At 42.0% G+C, this 15,272-nt stretch overlaps 1 protein-coding gene across 2 annotated transcripts in view; it reads left to right on the top strand.

Moving 5' to 3' along the window:
- The first annotated feature begins 2,428 nt into the window (after nt 1-2,428).
- Nucleotides 2,429-15,272, top strand: part of DPY19L4 (dpy-19 like 4) — a 34,116-nt gene continuing 21,272 nt past the window's right edge. For both annotated transcript variants that reach the window (XM_035317786.1, XM_035317787.1), the window contains exons 1-10: nt 2,429-2,594; nt 5,480-5,587; nt 6,531-6,655; nt 7,264-7,354; nt 9,047-9,168; nt 10,015-10,160; nt 11,877-12,000; nt 12,568-12,702; nt 13,976-14,107; nt 14,197-14,295. In XM_035317786.1, the coding sequence (XP_035173677.1) occupies nt 2,450-2,594; nt 5,480-5,587; nt 6,531-6,655; nt 7,264-7,354; nt 9,047-9,168; nt 10,015-10,160; nt 11,877-12,000; nt 12,568-12,702; nt 13,976-14,107; nt 14,197-14,295 (1,227 nt within the window). In that variant the 5' untranslated portion in view covers nt 2,429-2,449. The remainder of the gene's footprint in view (nt 2,595-5,479; nt 5,588-6,530; nt 6,656-7,263; nt 7,355-9,046; nt 9,169-10,014; nt 10,161-11,876; nt 12,001-12,567; nt 12,703-13,975; nt 14,108-14,196; nt 14,296-15,272) is intronic.

The raw sequence follows: 15,272 nt of genomic DNA on the forward strand, positions 1-15,272 counted from the left end.
GTATGTTTACAGAATAAGCAAGTACACATTCTCCATTTCTGAATAATGACAAATACGCTCAATATTAATGCTTTATACTAAGGTACATCTGTGTATTGTTTGCCTCATGACATCTCTAAAACAGAGAAAAATATTATTGAACTAGATAGCATCAATAACGTGGACTTGTAAACAAAAAGAAAAGTTATGTCTGTAGGGCTTAGAAATAATATGTAAATAGAGAACTAATGCCATAATGCAGATACATGATTCATGTTTGTACCGAGAAAGCTTGGAAAAAGAACCCAACATCCCTATATTCATTCATTTTAATGCATTACAGCGCGATGTTTAGGACACAAAGGAAGCTGCCAAATGAAATAACTTGCATAGAAAATTAGTTATAGAAAGTACTTGGGAAGATTGAAGAGCAGCATTAGTAACATTTTCAACATTACTCTAAAAATTATTTCAGCCTATTCATTCTGAGAGAAAGAAACTTGCATGAAAAATTTTTGTTTCTCTCACCTTCAATTTTGTAATTTATCCAGAGAATACCTTGGAAAGAAATGAAAAACAAGGGAGCAGGTTGGATTTTTTTTTCTTTTTTCATTTCCTTTTTATCTGTATAGTTAATAACTGTCTGTATGTAAATAGTTTTACATGCATATATATGTTTCTGTTGATTTTAAAGTGCAGGATTACCCATATACTGGAGCATTTGTAGAAAACTCCAGTCGCACAAGAAATGCAACAAGGCACAGTATGAAACAGTGAATACAAAGGAGGCTTAAGAAGACCAAAATTTACAGCATAACTGTACAGTCATTTGTTTTACTCCTGTCCATGTATTAATGGTCTGATTACAAATATTTAAAACTATTATTGCTGTTTTGATTGCGAAGATTATTTGTGTTCATTCCAGTGACTTATAATAGAATCAAGTTATGAAAAAAAAAATAAAACAGATCAAACCCAACTACATTAAAAATGCAATGGATAATTTATGGATCATTAAAAACATAAGCAACTCTTTTAACTATCCAATAAATCAACTATTGCAGAAGTATTTTAAATTTTATTAAAAAACCCAGGAAACTTATAAATCTTATTTTACGCTCCAATAGGATACACAAATTGGTTTAGTTTTTCCTTTCAGCTGCTAGACGAGAAACCAAATCAGTTTTCCAGCAGCTGATCAGACAGTGGCCTGACTGCAGGAAGACATGCAGCCCCCAAGGGGCGACTGCCACAAACCTCTCCGGCAGCTTGTCCAACAGTTTGCTTCTGCGAGGTTAAACAAGCCCAGCTGCTCTGCTCAGGGATGCGCTCTGCAGGGGACAGAGACGGCTGCTGAGAGCTCCTGGGTCACAGCCTCACGGCCCCAACGCGAGCCCTTGGCTGACCGTGCCTGGGCAAACTCTGCACACACAGGGGCGATGACGTGCGGGCACCTCTCAGTTATGTCATTCTGTTTGTTTCTGAGCTATTAGGTAGCAAGTGTACGAGCGTCTTCAGCAATCTTTCGATATAGAGTTGATATTGCCCTGCTCCCAGAGGTGATGACCCTCATCTGACAGTTTGTATTCAGGGCTCAACTCCCTCAGAGGGTGGCAGTATTTAGTCCAGAGCACACAGAGAGTCATGGAATTATTAAGGTTGGAAAAGACCTCCAAGATCATCTGGTCCAACCGTCCCCTACCACCAATGTCACCCACTAAACCATGTCCCTAAGCACCACATCCAACCTTTCCTTGAACACCCCCAGGGACGGTGACTCCACCATGCAGGGAATGATATCTGCATGGTGGTGGTGAAGCTCGGTGCATCTCCACATGTGTACCATGATCATTAGAGAGATCCCCAACCTTTAATTTTTGTGGTCTGAGCCAATTCTCAGCAAGACAGAGGAAAACGTAAGATGACCTAGCCAAGCATCAGATCTTACCCCTGCCCTCCACCTTCTGCCAGACTTTCTGCCAAGACTAAGATCTGAGACTAAGAACTCTAGACTAAGACGCTATAAACTCTGGAGCTTCTCGGCACCCTTTTAGCACAGAGGGCTTTATATACTCCCTGTAACAGGAACTCACGGTGACCACCTGGGGGCAAGCCCTTAGGGGGACCTCCTGAGGTGTGCCCCCAGGATGCGATTTGAGGACTGTACCACCCCAGGTGCCCCCAGGACGCGGTTCGGGCTCTGTACCACCCTGAGAGCAGCAAAGAACCAGGCTCTGCGGCAACACCGGGGCGCTGCTCCCACCCCGGCCGCCGGTCCGCCGCCAGCTCAGCCGCGGGGGGCGCCCCTTCCCTCAGCAGCTGGGGCAGGGCGCCGCCATGTCGCGGTCCGCCGCGGCTGCGCGCCGGCCGCCTCCCTTCGCCCCGCCGCCACGGTTCCGCCTCCCCGTCCACACACGGGGCGCCCGGAGGCGGCGGTAGGAAAGCCGGGGCGCTTCCCCCTCGCCGGGGTATGCGAGAGCGCTGCCGGCCGCGGGGCCGACGAGAAGCGGGCGGCGGCGGCCGGAGAGCGGGCGGGGCGGCGGTGTCGCCCCCGAGGGAGCAGCGCGGGGCCCCGGCGGCGGGCGGCGGCGGCGGCAGGCGGGCGATGGAGGAAGGTGAGGGGCCGGGTGTCACCGCCATCCCTCGCCCCGTGGGGCTGCCCCGCCGCCGGGGAGGCCCGTGTGGGCGCTGCGGGGGGCAGGCTTCGTCCCCCTCCCCGCCCCCGGCCCGATGGGGGCAGCCCGGGGGCGTGGGGCTGTGTTGTACGGGCAGCCCCCATTTGTTTGTCCCCAGGGGTTTTCTGTGCGCTGCCCCTTTGTGGGGTTGACGGTGGCGTTTGGCTTAACTGGGGAGCACGGCCGGGAGTGGGCACCTTGAGGAACAGGGGAGCAAAGCGGCCGTGCGCCGCGCTGTGTCCCAGCTCTACAAATTTTGGAGGCTTTCTGGGCTGGATGCGGGCTCCCAGGTGTTTGTGGTGCTGGGATGCACACATTGCCCCTGGGGCTGTGTGAGCTCTGTGGTGGGAGCTCAGACTCCTGAAGGCCACGGTGTGTGGTGGGGACCTGCTGCTGGCCTGGCGCACGGCGTCTGGGCCATCGCTTCTGGTGCCAGGACTGGGAGACAAAACCCCTCACTGCTGTCTGCTCACCCTGTTGGTGCACTTCGCTAGCTTGTAGGTCTCTGTCGTGCTTCTCTTGGCCATCTTTTTCAGCAGACTGGGGGAAATATCCTAACAAGCTTAACTTGAGATGTGAACGGGAGCCACTGTGCAGCCTTGTTGGGGCCCCTTTTTTAAGTTTCCCAGTCCTGCTTTATCCTTCTTTCAATAAAAGAACAAAAATCGCAGATAGCAGCCACTTTACTGGCAAATACTGGATTAAGAGTGGCACACAGGAGCAGTGACTCTGCAATGGAAACACAAAACCAAGTGGAACATGATCACTAAATGAGTTTAAAAACAGGGGAACTTGCAGGGAACTAGGGAGCGATCGTGGATAAAAAATTGCATGCTGGATAGAGACACTAGAGGCTGTGCCATCAGTTCAAAATGCTAGATTATTTTTAGTCGTCACCTTGGTTGACTTTCATTTCACCCCATTTAAAAGGGTTCGTGGAAGTGGAAACAGCATTTTTCTTGTTTGAGGCAGCTGCAAATTAAACAGAAATAGCATCCTAGCATCTTCCTTTGTTATTGTTTCTTCTGAGGGGGAAATCTATTGAATAGCTTTCAAATTGAGGTGAAGATCACTTGCTGACTGAGGTGGAGTGGTTTCAGAATTAGAATTTTAAATTGTCCTTTCTTTAGGACTTGTCTATTGCTGTTGCTGACTCTAGACTTTACAAGCATCTTACTCTTCTAACTGGGTTCACTAATATGCTAAAAAAAAAATGAAAGAAACGCATTTTCTTCCAGCGTTCTCACTGCTACTTCTTTGGTCATAACTAGGTTGACCAGGACAGACAGTTGTCTTTCCAAGCAATCTGCGCGTTCCCCTGATGTAAATATTTTCTCCCATTTTATCTTGTCTGATGTGAATGATTTCCAATTGCAGCGCACTGTGTTTGCGTTGCTGATTGATTTAATCACAGAATCACAGAATTTTCTAGGTTGGAAGAGACCTCAAGATCATCAAGTCCAACCTCTGACCTAACACTAACAGTCCCCACTAAACCATATCCCTAAGCTCTACATCTAAACGTCTTTTAAAGACCTCCAGGGATGGTGACTCCACCAAGGACACCAAGAGTTACCAGTGTACCTTTCATTTTGGATTGCCCTAATGATAAATGCAGAATTGAGTGCCTTAAGCATTGTTTTGTTGAATATTTTTCTAATTCTTGTTATGTTTAAGAAGCTAGGCGCTTTCTATTCATTGTACCATGAAAAATGATACAATTGAGATCTTGGTCTGCTTAGATTAGTTCATAATTGCTTTGAAAATCCCATTAAAACACAAATGCAGGTGCACCGTTATGGGCAGACACTGCTTTAACAGCTTGTTTATGCTACTATCCTCTTTCTAACTTCTAAATCTTAATAGGTGTAAGTGGATTTGGATGTGAAGTAACATACCGCCAGAAAATTAGCGACTTTATTGTGGGATGGCAAGACTGACGCTTGGAGTTTAAAGTTGAATGGTTGCATGGAAGCTCTGTTTTAAGAAATCACTGGTTGAAGTTTTCTAGCCACTGTAGGTCAAATTAGACAGCTAGAAGGTCTGGAGTGTGAATTACAGATAACCCTTTTCCTCACGCTTCTAAAATTACGTTAAGCATTGTGGGACGTCATCTTGAACATAGTAGCTATCGCAGGTATTTTGCAACGAGTCTTTCTGAATGGAGACTTGTACTTGGTGAATTAGCCTGGTTACCTCTCAGATCGTAAAATAAATGGACGATCTAGGTGGCCTACCAGGCCGGGCCTTTTAGTTCTGTGTTACACTGAGAATTCGTAAATCGGCTTAATTCCAATAGATTTGGAAGCAGGAAAAGTGTTATGATGAAAGCTTTTATAAATTAATGTAACATGAAGATCAGACAGCTGAATTTAAAAGCATTGGCTACCCCGATTTTTATGTTACAGTCATGTGCCTAGTGTGCTACTCTACTAAAGCCATGTAAAACCAGAATGAGAGCAGAATGGAATTGACACCAATTTCTCCCAGTGTCAACACCAACACATCTAAACTTCTTTCCCTCATTCCTATAAAATGTTCACAAGGGACTAGAACAGCTAACTTCCAGTTTGATTCAGGGCAACCCCGGAGTATGGCCTCAAGAGAAAATTACTGCTTTTTCTAAGGAAGAACTAGAGATTGATTTCTGTGTAGTTATAATTTTAGTTATGCATATGAAATAGTTCAGCTGAGTCTTCCTGTCAAGTATACTTGCTGTGTGGCTGAATCCCTGGCAATAACTGGCTGTTACCTGCTGCTGTGTGGATTTCCCAGAGTGTGATTTTAGGTATTCTGTTGCAATAACTTCAGAAAAATGTCTTCAGGGGCAGCAGACCTGCGACAGAGGAGGAAACAAAACTGCACAGAATCTGACAAAATGGCTCCAGAGGAGAGAAACAAAGAAAACTCGAAGCTGGGAAGATCGCCAAAATGTAAGCTACAGAATTTTTAGCCAACTTCTGATTTCTTTTTTCATATTCTTTTACATTTTATGGGAAGATATTTCTAGCACAGTAATTTATAACAGACTTATTTTGCATTAGGTTTTTGAATGTTTCAAGAAAAAGCATGCATGCACATTAGAATTCTTTAGTAATGACATTCTATGTATTGCAGAGTCAAATGCTAGTCCTGGGTTGTTTAAGTTGGAGGAGGGAGGTGTTAAGAATCTTATTGTTGGCTATTTGAGAACAGATAAATATTTTAATTGCACCTGGAATTATCGTTCAGTTGAGAAGCTGAAAGGCATGAATTAATGGTATTGAAACAATAGCCAAAAAGTCCTTACAGCTCTTCAAGGCACAGAACAAATCCAGGTGTAATTTTATGCAAAAGCTCACCAAGCTACCAAAAACGTTTATGTTAAAAGCATATACTAACTTGTGGGAGCTACAGGGGAAAGAGTGGGTAAAATTCAGATTATTTCCTTCCTTTTCCATTTGAAAACCAGAATGGAGAATAGTATTGTCTCAGCATTGATGTTAAATGGGGTTTTGTCGCTTCTTCTGTTGGTGCATTTAAAGATTTTATGGCGTTTTGGACAAAATTAAGATTTTTTTTTTTAATCTTTACTTGTAATTCGTTTTTCCTTCTTGAAATTCCTTTGAAACTGAAGCTTGTTAGAACAGAGAGGAGTTTGCTGTGGAGTGTGTGGGTATTGCATCCAAAAGGCCTATGAAGCAGTGGTGAGAAATGAGAGAGAACACTGCAGGAAAGGAACGGCAGCACAGTTCCTGATGGATCTGTGGTGATGGTGGTGGGATAATTCTGATGCCAGTATGCTTACTGCTGTTCAGCAACAAGTCTCACTGAGGGCATGTTGCTTGTGTTTTAAGTCTTCTGGACTACTTTAGCTTTTTCACTCTCCCTTTTCAGATTTGTTAATTCAACGGTTTGCGAAACTTTTCTTTGGCTGTCTCGCGGCAGTCACTAGTGGAATGATGTACGCTGTGTACCTCTCAACGTACCACGAACGGAAATTCTGGTTTTCCAGCAGGCAGGTAAAGAAAATGTTAAATTACCGAAACAAAAGCCAAGTTGTTTCCTTGAAATTAAAGCCGATTCATGCCAGGTTGGAACTGCCTGCTTTCAGAATCCCATGTCTTTCTGCTCAGGCCTCTGTCTTTGAAGTAGCTCCTTAAAAAAATAAAGTGTTTCTGCTACTGAGAGTAGTCTTGTCTTGTCATGTTTCTCTGTGTTTTTCCGTGCCATCCTTGATAGTTGAAAGAACTTTTCTAAAATTTGGATTAAAAAAAGGACGCATAATGGGTTTGTATAAACTAAACATCAGGGATGTATGTTTTTTTTAAAAAAACACTGTATTGTTTAGTGGGGTATGGAAAGTCAAATGAGATTCAGGTCTGAGAATATGAAATAGCATTTTGTGCTAACTTAGTATGTGGATTTGAGTTCCTCCGTTTCCTAAGTCCTAGGGAGCGTTGTATACCCAACAGAGGTGCTGGGAAGATTCATGTTTTGGGGAATACTTTGAAGATGTACAGTGGAGTCATAGCCATGTGCTGTATTACAAAACCAGTCTGTCTAAAAATACATGGTCTTCCATGGAAAGAGATTGCAGGAGGTGAATATTTATTTATTTTTTTTCTAGGAACTTGAACGAGAAATTACATTTCAGGGTGACAGCGCCATTTATTACTCATTCTATAAAGAACTGCTAAAGGCTCCTTCCTTTGAAAGAGGTACAAAAACGTTTATTTTATTAACCTTGAGAAGTTCTGTTCTCCTTCTGGAGACAGTTATAACGCCTGCAAACTAAGGAGGCTGATTTGTATACTCTTGTATAGGTAAATTGGTCAGATTTATAAAAACTGCATGCTGCCCTAACTTTCCAGAGTAGGATTAATGTTATGCTGATACTGCAACATATGTTATCGTTGGGTTTGCCCATGCTACATAGTTGATTTTTAGCCCTGTAAGCATATTGTTCTTTAATTCGGAAACAGGGGATGGAAATTACTGTTTCATCCCCTGTCAGAAGCTAGAACAGTTTCTGTCAAGAGATGATCTGCTCAGTCCTGTCCCTGCCAGCAGTTTCTAAACCTGTCAGCTGTGATGAGTACTTGTTGATGAGGGCTGAGCAAGGGGGACAGAAACCACGAGGGAGGAGAACGAGCTGGGTGGCAGTGGTTTCTCCTCCCTTTGTGCTCCTTTTTATCCTGCACTGGCTCTGGATGTCACCACCATCTGTAACTGGGTCAGGTTCTTGAACCAGTGGAAAATGGAAACAGTGAAAAGAAGCTTGAACAGTTCTGTGCTATTTTAGTGAGTTCAGAAGAGCACAAGGGGAAAGGTGAGACTGCTGGGAGGGAGGGAGGAGTGACCAGCCCTGTCTTGCAGCAGCCAGCTGTTGAATTAGTTCAGTCCTCTTATGAAACCTCATCCTAAGCCAGTTAAACTTTATGGGTATAGTTTTATTGGTAGCAGTTTCCCAGCTGATGTGTAGCATGTGTCAGCTGCGTACAATATGGCTTTGGTACAGTCGATTCCTTATTATCTCTGGGAAGATTACCCGTGCTGGGGATGGATGGACTGCCTCATTCACAGGCATGCTGCAGCTGGCTCTGCAAACAGGTAGACCCGCATGTCTACAAGGCATTTTGGAGGCATGCAGTTTTCAAAGGCCGTGCTGAGCCCAGCTTTGAGCTCTGTAAGACCTGGTTTGGCCTGCAGAGAACCAGATGCAGACCACACACCAAGATGCATTCAGAGCTGGAAACAGTAATCTTCTTTGCTTGCTGCACTGTTGTTGGGTTTATTGTTCCCTTTTTTTTTATGGATTATTTGTCTCCTTCCCTCCATTGTCCTAAATAATGACAAGTTATTTGTTAAATTATAATATCTCTGAGTGATGTGTTCTACAAGTATGCCAACTTCAGCTTCATCTCAACCCCATACAAAGGCATGTTGTGTTAGGTGAGTGGTTCTTAGAAGTCTCAGAAATGCAGGGATGGGAAAGTTGACAAGGCCATCGAGTCTGACCTCTCTGTGGAGACAAGTTTAATACATCCTGTTCATCCCTGGTAGATCTTTGTCTCGCTTCTTAAGAAGCTCCTGTGAAGGGGATATGTAGGATGCTTGTTCCAGGACTGCATCAATGTGATGTATCTGAAAAGACTACACGTTAGCTGATGAGTTTTGGACCTTCCTCTTAAAGACTAGTTCAAAAGTAGTGATTTTGTTGCAATATCAATAGGGTGGAACAGCACCTAGCACAGTAATTTCTTCTTCTTTTTAAAATCAGAAATGTTGAATCAGTTAATAGCTTCAGCGTCCAAATCTGTTTCCCCCTGCCTTTGAGTATACTTCTCAGCCCTTTTAAGAAGAGCAATAGTAAGTGGTTCCAGGAATAACATATTTTCTTTTGTCTGTAGGTGTTTATGAGTTGACACACAACAATAAGACAATATCACTGAAGACGATAAATGCAGTCCAGCAAATGACTTTGTACCCAGAACTGATTGCCAGTGTGTTGTATCAAGCATCTGGTAGTGAAGTATGTGCGTTTCTCCTGCTTCCTGTGCTTTCAGTGTATGTGTGTGTGACTTGCCGTGTTGTGTACAGTAAATACGAGCAATTTTTCTGGAGTGGATTGAGCTAAGCCTGCCACCAGCTTCAGGTTCTCCTCAATTCCCATCAGTCTTTGGAATAGGATGGGGGGTGGGGGAGTTACATGCACTAAACTTTCCTGTCTGTTATTTCTTTACTTCTACAAACCCCTTAGAAATGCTGAGAGGGTCTGTGCCGTCCATTAAAAGCACGAAAGTTAGGTCCTTCAGAGTACTGACCAGTGCTGCCTGTCTCTATCCATTCAGTTTGGGAACAGGGAAGTAGATTTTTGTAGATGAACCTTTTGTCTGGTTCTGTTCCACTTGAGCTTTGTTCTGCTTGTGCTGCATACTTGTGTTCTCCCTTATGCTCTCGTTTAACTTACTTTATATATATATATATATATGTTCTCTGTGTTTGGAACCATTTTTACCACATCTTTACCTTTCCGAGTTCCTCTCTTACCTACTTTCTTTCAGTAGCCCAATGAACCTTGTATCTCACTGCAGTATGGATTGTTTAAATCTGACACATTGGGTGTTCATGCTGTAGCAAATACAAAAACCCTGGCACTAGCAAGCTGAGCCCTGAGTGTGCTGTCAGTAGACACTGCTTCATTCTCCCTGAGCCCAAAAGAAAAGCATGCTTGATACTCTCCTAGAATTGAGGCCGTCTCTTACCTGTTTGTAAAGCACCTAGCACGCTGTTAGCAATATGCATATAGTAAGTAGCAATACTTTCCAGCTTCAGCTCAGTTGCCGCTATGTCTCTTCGTTTTTATTTGTAATTTCAGGAAGTTATTGAGCCAGTGTATTTCTACATTGGTATAGTTTTTGGACTGCAGGGAATTTATGTGACTGCATTGTTTGTAACCAGTTGGGTTATGAGTGGGACTTGGCTGGCAGGAATGCTGACTGTAGCATGGTTCATTATTAACAGGTAAGAAAAACATCTTTATACAATCTAGTTTGTCACTAAGGCATTTAAAAATATGAGAGTGGGTTAAAATGCTTTCCATTAAACTTTGTGTTCTCATTGCGAGAGCGGGCTCTTGTGCTGAATACATTCCCGGAGATGCGCTGACTCTGACGATGCCTTGAGTAATGGAAATAGCCTCTTGTCGGCCAGACCAGCCACGCTGTCAGTTGGCCTGGGCTGATGGCTGCGTGTGAATACATGGGTGTTTTCACACGAGTCCATTTTGCAAAAGCATTCATCAGAAGGGTTTTGGTTTTGTTCTGATGAAGAATAAAAACAAATTTCTGAAGTTGCTGAAAAGAGAAGTATTGTCTGTGGCCAGCTCCAAACATTGTGGCCATTGTTCTGTTGCTCAGAAGGAAATGACCAAGTGCATTTTTTCTGTAAAGGGTCTTTGATTATTATTATTTTTTTAATCTGCTTTCTGTAGATTTTTTTTGTGCAATGTGGAATCTTCTTAGATGATTCTGACCTCAACATTTTTTTCATTTTGTAACGTTTCACTTGCATGAAAATACCCCTTCCTTTGGTGAAACACCACAATAATAGGGAACCTCATGTAGGCAATGAGAACTTGTCTTCTGATTCCTGGTTTGTCACCAAATAGCTCTGGGGCTTTCTGTGAATCTGAGAGTACTTATTTGCCCTAAAAAATGTTGAAACCCTTAAAAAAAAAAAAAAGAAAAAAGGCAAGAAAGCTATGGAAGAGCAAAGTGTTAGAGATGTACTTTTAAAGTTGAGCTGTTGGGAAGCATCTTTTAGGAGTGTGAAGTCATCATGACCAAATCTGTGGTTAATAGCTAAGAATACTGTACATCAAGCAGATGTGAGCAGTGGAGAGTAGGAAAAATGGTGAATAAATCTATTATTTTTTTTCAACGGCAAAGAAGATTAAACACTGCTAACAAATTGAAAGGTCCGGTAGTTAAAAAAAAAAAAAAAAGCTCCAAGTACTCCTCTGTGAGGCGCTTCAGAGGTAAAAATGAAAGGTGACGCTTTCAAGTACCTAAATGATAAAGGAGCTTGAGGCTCCTTTTGAAAAGCACGGTAGACACAAAGAAGACTGTGTACCTCTGAAACCAATGGCTTTGATCACATTTGAAAGCACAACTTATGCTTCTAAGTCACTTTAGCGCTTTTTAAAACTTTCTCCTGCAGTTCCAATTGTGCAGATACTGTCACGTCATTCCACGAGAAGATCCTGCTGCAGTTCTGTCCCATGCTTCCCATCCGTCTTTAATCCCTCCTTTTGTTGGGGAGAGTTTTCCCTGTAGGCCAAGTATCTGCTGCACTGCTTTGGATTTGGAGTATGTTGTGCTCGATTGCCTAAGCTGCTTTTTAAAACGTATGAGAACAGAAAAGGCTCTTCTTTCTCAGCTGATGCTCAGGGTAACATGAAAAGCTGCTGTTCCAGCAGTGGTCCCCAGCCTTTGGACTTGTAAATACCACCTAACATGGAGCCGTGCTGAATAAGTGAGTCAAGATTGGACCTTCCATGCTGATATTAAATTTGTGACCTGCATCAGCAGCAAAGTTGTGCCCGTGTTGCTTTAAACCTAATACAGGAATAGCTTGCTTGCAAGGCCACGCTGGTAACTGGAAGTGACATTTAGGCTTTCCTTGATATCTTTGTTCCATAAATCTTTAATAATTTTGTTTGTCTGTACTTTATTCTAGGACAGATACAACAAGAATTGATTACTCCATACCATCAAGGGAAAATTGGGCTTTGCCATATTTTGCATGTCAAGTAGCAGCTCTCACAGGCTATTTAAAAAAAAACCTAAATTGTTCTGCAGAGGTAAAACTAAATTAATTTCTTAATAAAGTGTTGGTGGTGGAACTGTGCTCTAGAGTAGTTACCTCTTGTCACTATTTCCCTGCTAGGCAGGAGACAGTAGATGTTCTGTTTGTCCTTCTCAAAGCCGCCGCTTGGATTTCTCCTAGGCGCGCGTGGTTTTTCCTAAGCGAGTCGTGCCCTGCCCTGTTATGCCCCCGTGAGGGTTTAGAGAGAACAGTGTGGGGATCAGCTGTGTGCTGTCTTTTTTAAGATAAACAGTTGACAAATGTTTCTCGATACGTAACCTATTTCATTGCTTTTCCTGTTGCTCGGAGAAGACGGTGGTAACTTCCTCTCCCTGTCTCTCTGTAAAAAGTGTTTCTTTCGATTGGCTTTAGATGTTTTTGAATGTTTCAGTAATGACTTTTTTTCCATCTGAGAAGGTATTAAATATATCTGAATGCAGTATTTTAATTATCTCCTAAAATAGTGAATTTCTCTAATTCCTGCTTTAATGACCTCTCAGTTTTTTAGTGACAGAGATGCATAGGTATCAAATTAATGCTATTTTGTTCTTGTTTTCCCTAGAAGTTTTGTTACCTTTTGGTGAGTGCTTCAACATACACCTTCATGATGATGTGGGAGTACAGTCATTATCTCCTGTTTGTCCAGGCCGTGTCTCTTTTTCTGCTTGACAGCTTTGCTCTAGCACAGACAGAAAAGGTATTAGAACTCATCGACCTCCTGGTAGTTGGGGACTTAAATACAGCCTCAGAGGTGCCTGACATACACTGCTCAGGAGCTCCAAAGGGCATGGATCGAGTGATGACTCAAGTGTCTGGCAGCCTGGGTCCAGCAAGAGTGCATGTCCTGTCCTTTGGAAGAAGGAAATGGCTTAAAACTTGCTCTCTTTTGGCCTGCTGTGTTTCAGACAGCTTTCCTAACAAAAGGGCAGAACCTAAAGAAAGCCCCAAGGCCTGGAAACATCTACGGAGAGATGAAAGTGATGAGATTCAGTCATGCATCCTTTTTGGCTTAGCTGCCTCTTCTCTTCCTTTTCACGGGGGGAGGGAGGGGCAAAAAATTCTCTCTTGGCTCTGTGCAATTAGGGGGTTCATTTTCACCCCAGATGGCCCACCCTATATTAATTTAGTCAACATATAATGCAAATGCAGTAGGCCAACTGGTAACTGTTTTTCCAGTATAAGAAAATATTTGAATTTATTCTGCAAAAGGGTTCTTAGAAATGTTGTAACAGTAAGACGTTTTTCCTTAGCCTTTTCCTATGGTTCCTGCTTCATACTTGTGTGCCTTTGAGTTTTCTTAGATGTGACATCAGTTTTGAACTGTGTGCAGGAGTACTCAGTCACCTCTTCTTCCAGTTGCTTTTTTTTTGTTCTTCAGCAGAAGGAAATGTTCAATTGGTCCTAATTAGTCTTAGTCCTAAACAGCACTTTTAAAACATAAGGGCAAAGACTGGGGTTTTGCAGAAAAATCTAAAGAATCAAGTGTAGGGATTTGTAAGATCTGCTTATCAATTAGCAAATAACAGCAAGTGAGTATCAGTAACAGTGTGTGTATTCCAGAGATAGGTTAAATGAACAAGTTATTGTGGGGACAGGTCAAGTGCATGTTTACAGTAGTCAACTCCTTCACACAAATTGTGCATTTTCATACTCTTGCACTGTGGTTACTACTTCATGTGGCACTGTTTCACAGTAAGGTGCTACAGAATAAAGAGACCTTGTAAAACACTACTACTTTTTTTACATTTTTACAGATTTCCCATGAAGCAGTCGTGCAGTAGTTACTGAATCTAACCAGGGCCATTTGGATGTGAAACACTTTTCACAGCCAAATGGTACCCTGCTGGATTCCTGACCTCGAGGACAGAGATTTATCCATTAAATCCCCTAATTAACAGGGAAATGAAGAGAACTACCTACTGCTCTATAAAGCAAAATGTATATCCACTGTCATTTTGTTTCTTCAACAGGTGCATGAAGTATACAAAATCTACTTGTTTTCTCTCCTCTTGGGGTACCTATTGCAGTTTGAAAATTCAGCCTTACTAGTGTCACCGCTACTAAGTCTTGTTGCAGCTCTAATGCTCTCTAAATGCCTTCAGGTAACTAGACTTTCCTCCAACTCTGAATGTAGTTTTTATTATTTCAACAGAACTCCAAATGATATGACACTCTTAACATATTTTTGCAGATGAATATGAAGAAAGGTACATTTTTATCAAGACTGCTGAAAATTATGTACATTTATTTGGTAGTCACAATAACACTGACACTAAACTTCTTATTAAAGGTAAGATTCATCTGTAAAAAGTGATTTTAATTGGTATAATCTAAATGAAAATCTACAGTTACCTTGAAAAAGTCTTTTGAAGTCTTGCTTATCTTATTGGTCTGAGAGTTCGTAACTTAATTTATCGTGAATAGAAATACTAAAGACTGAGTAAATTTTTTATCTATATATTTATTTAAAAACCTTTAAGAAGCCTAGCAGCTGTTTTTTGTTGGGGGTTTTGGTCTTTTGGGTTGAGATTAAAGAACAGTATGGAAATACTCTTTAAATCACACACTAGTTATTTTATAAATGTGTTTTTTGTTATAACTTGGATGGTTTCTACCAATTGGGTTAGATATTAAAACAGTATTCTTGTGCGTGGAAAAGAGCTAGTAGGCTTAGGGTAGATGTTAGCTTTCAATGGGATTTTAACCTCGTCTTAGGTTTTGGTTAGTAACTCGCTCTTCCTGGCCCTAGCCTTTTATATAATTTGTGTTTTTCCTTTACATCTCGAATTCATTCTGGTTGTATTAATTAAGTGTCATCTTAGAAATGAAGATCCTAGTAAACGCTAAAAAAGTCTGAGAGAATGCTCAAATCTGACTGTTTTCTTGTGTCATTCAGATTAGCTAGCCTTGCTGTATCTCCAGGAAAATAAAGCCTAACCCTGAGAAATATAACTTAAATTACATAGACGGTACATAGAACTTTTGGCTGCTCAAACAATTCATGTGAAGATTACAAATACTCATAATTTTTGTTAGGCTGCAGTCCTATTGTTTAGTGGAGCTAAACACAATGTTCTTTGGCTTGCTTGGTGGTAAGTCTATGTCCATTTTTTGTGATCTTTTTAACCCCACTCGGTAGCCTTCTGGCAACTTGTTGACAACTTTCCACTAGCCCTCCCATTGGGGTACATGAATGAAATGCAGGGTATGATATTTTCTAGGAAATCCTAAAGAGAGATTTATTTAAGTGAAGTTTTGCAATACTAT

Source organism: Oxyura jamaicensis, chromosome 2, assembly GCF_011077185.1.
Source record: "Oxyura jamaicensis isolate SHBP4307 breed ruddy duck chromosome 2, BPBGC_Ojam_1.0, whole genome shotgun sequence".
Lineage (NCBI taxonomy): Eukaryota > Metazoa > Chordata > Aves > Anseriformes > Anatidae > Oxyura > Oxyura jamaicensis.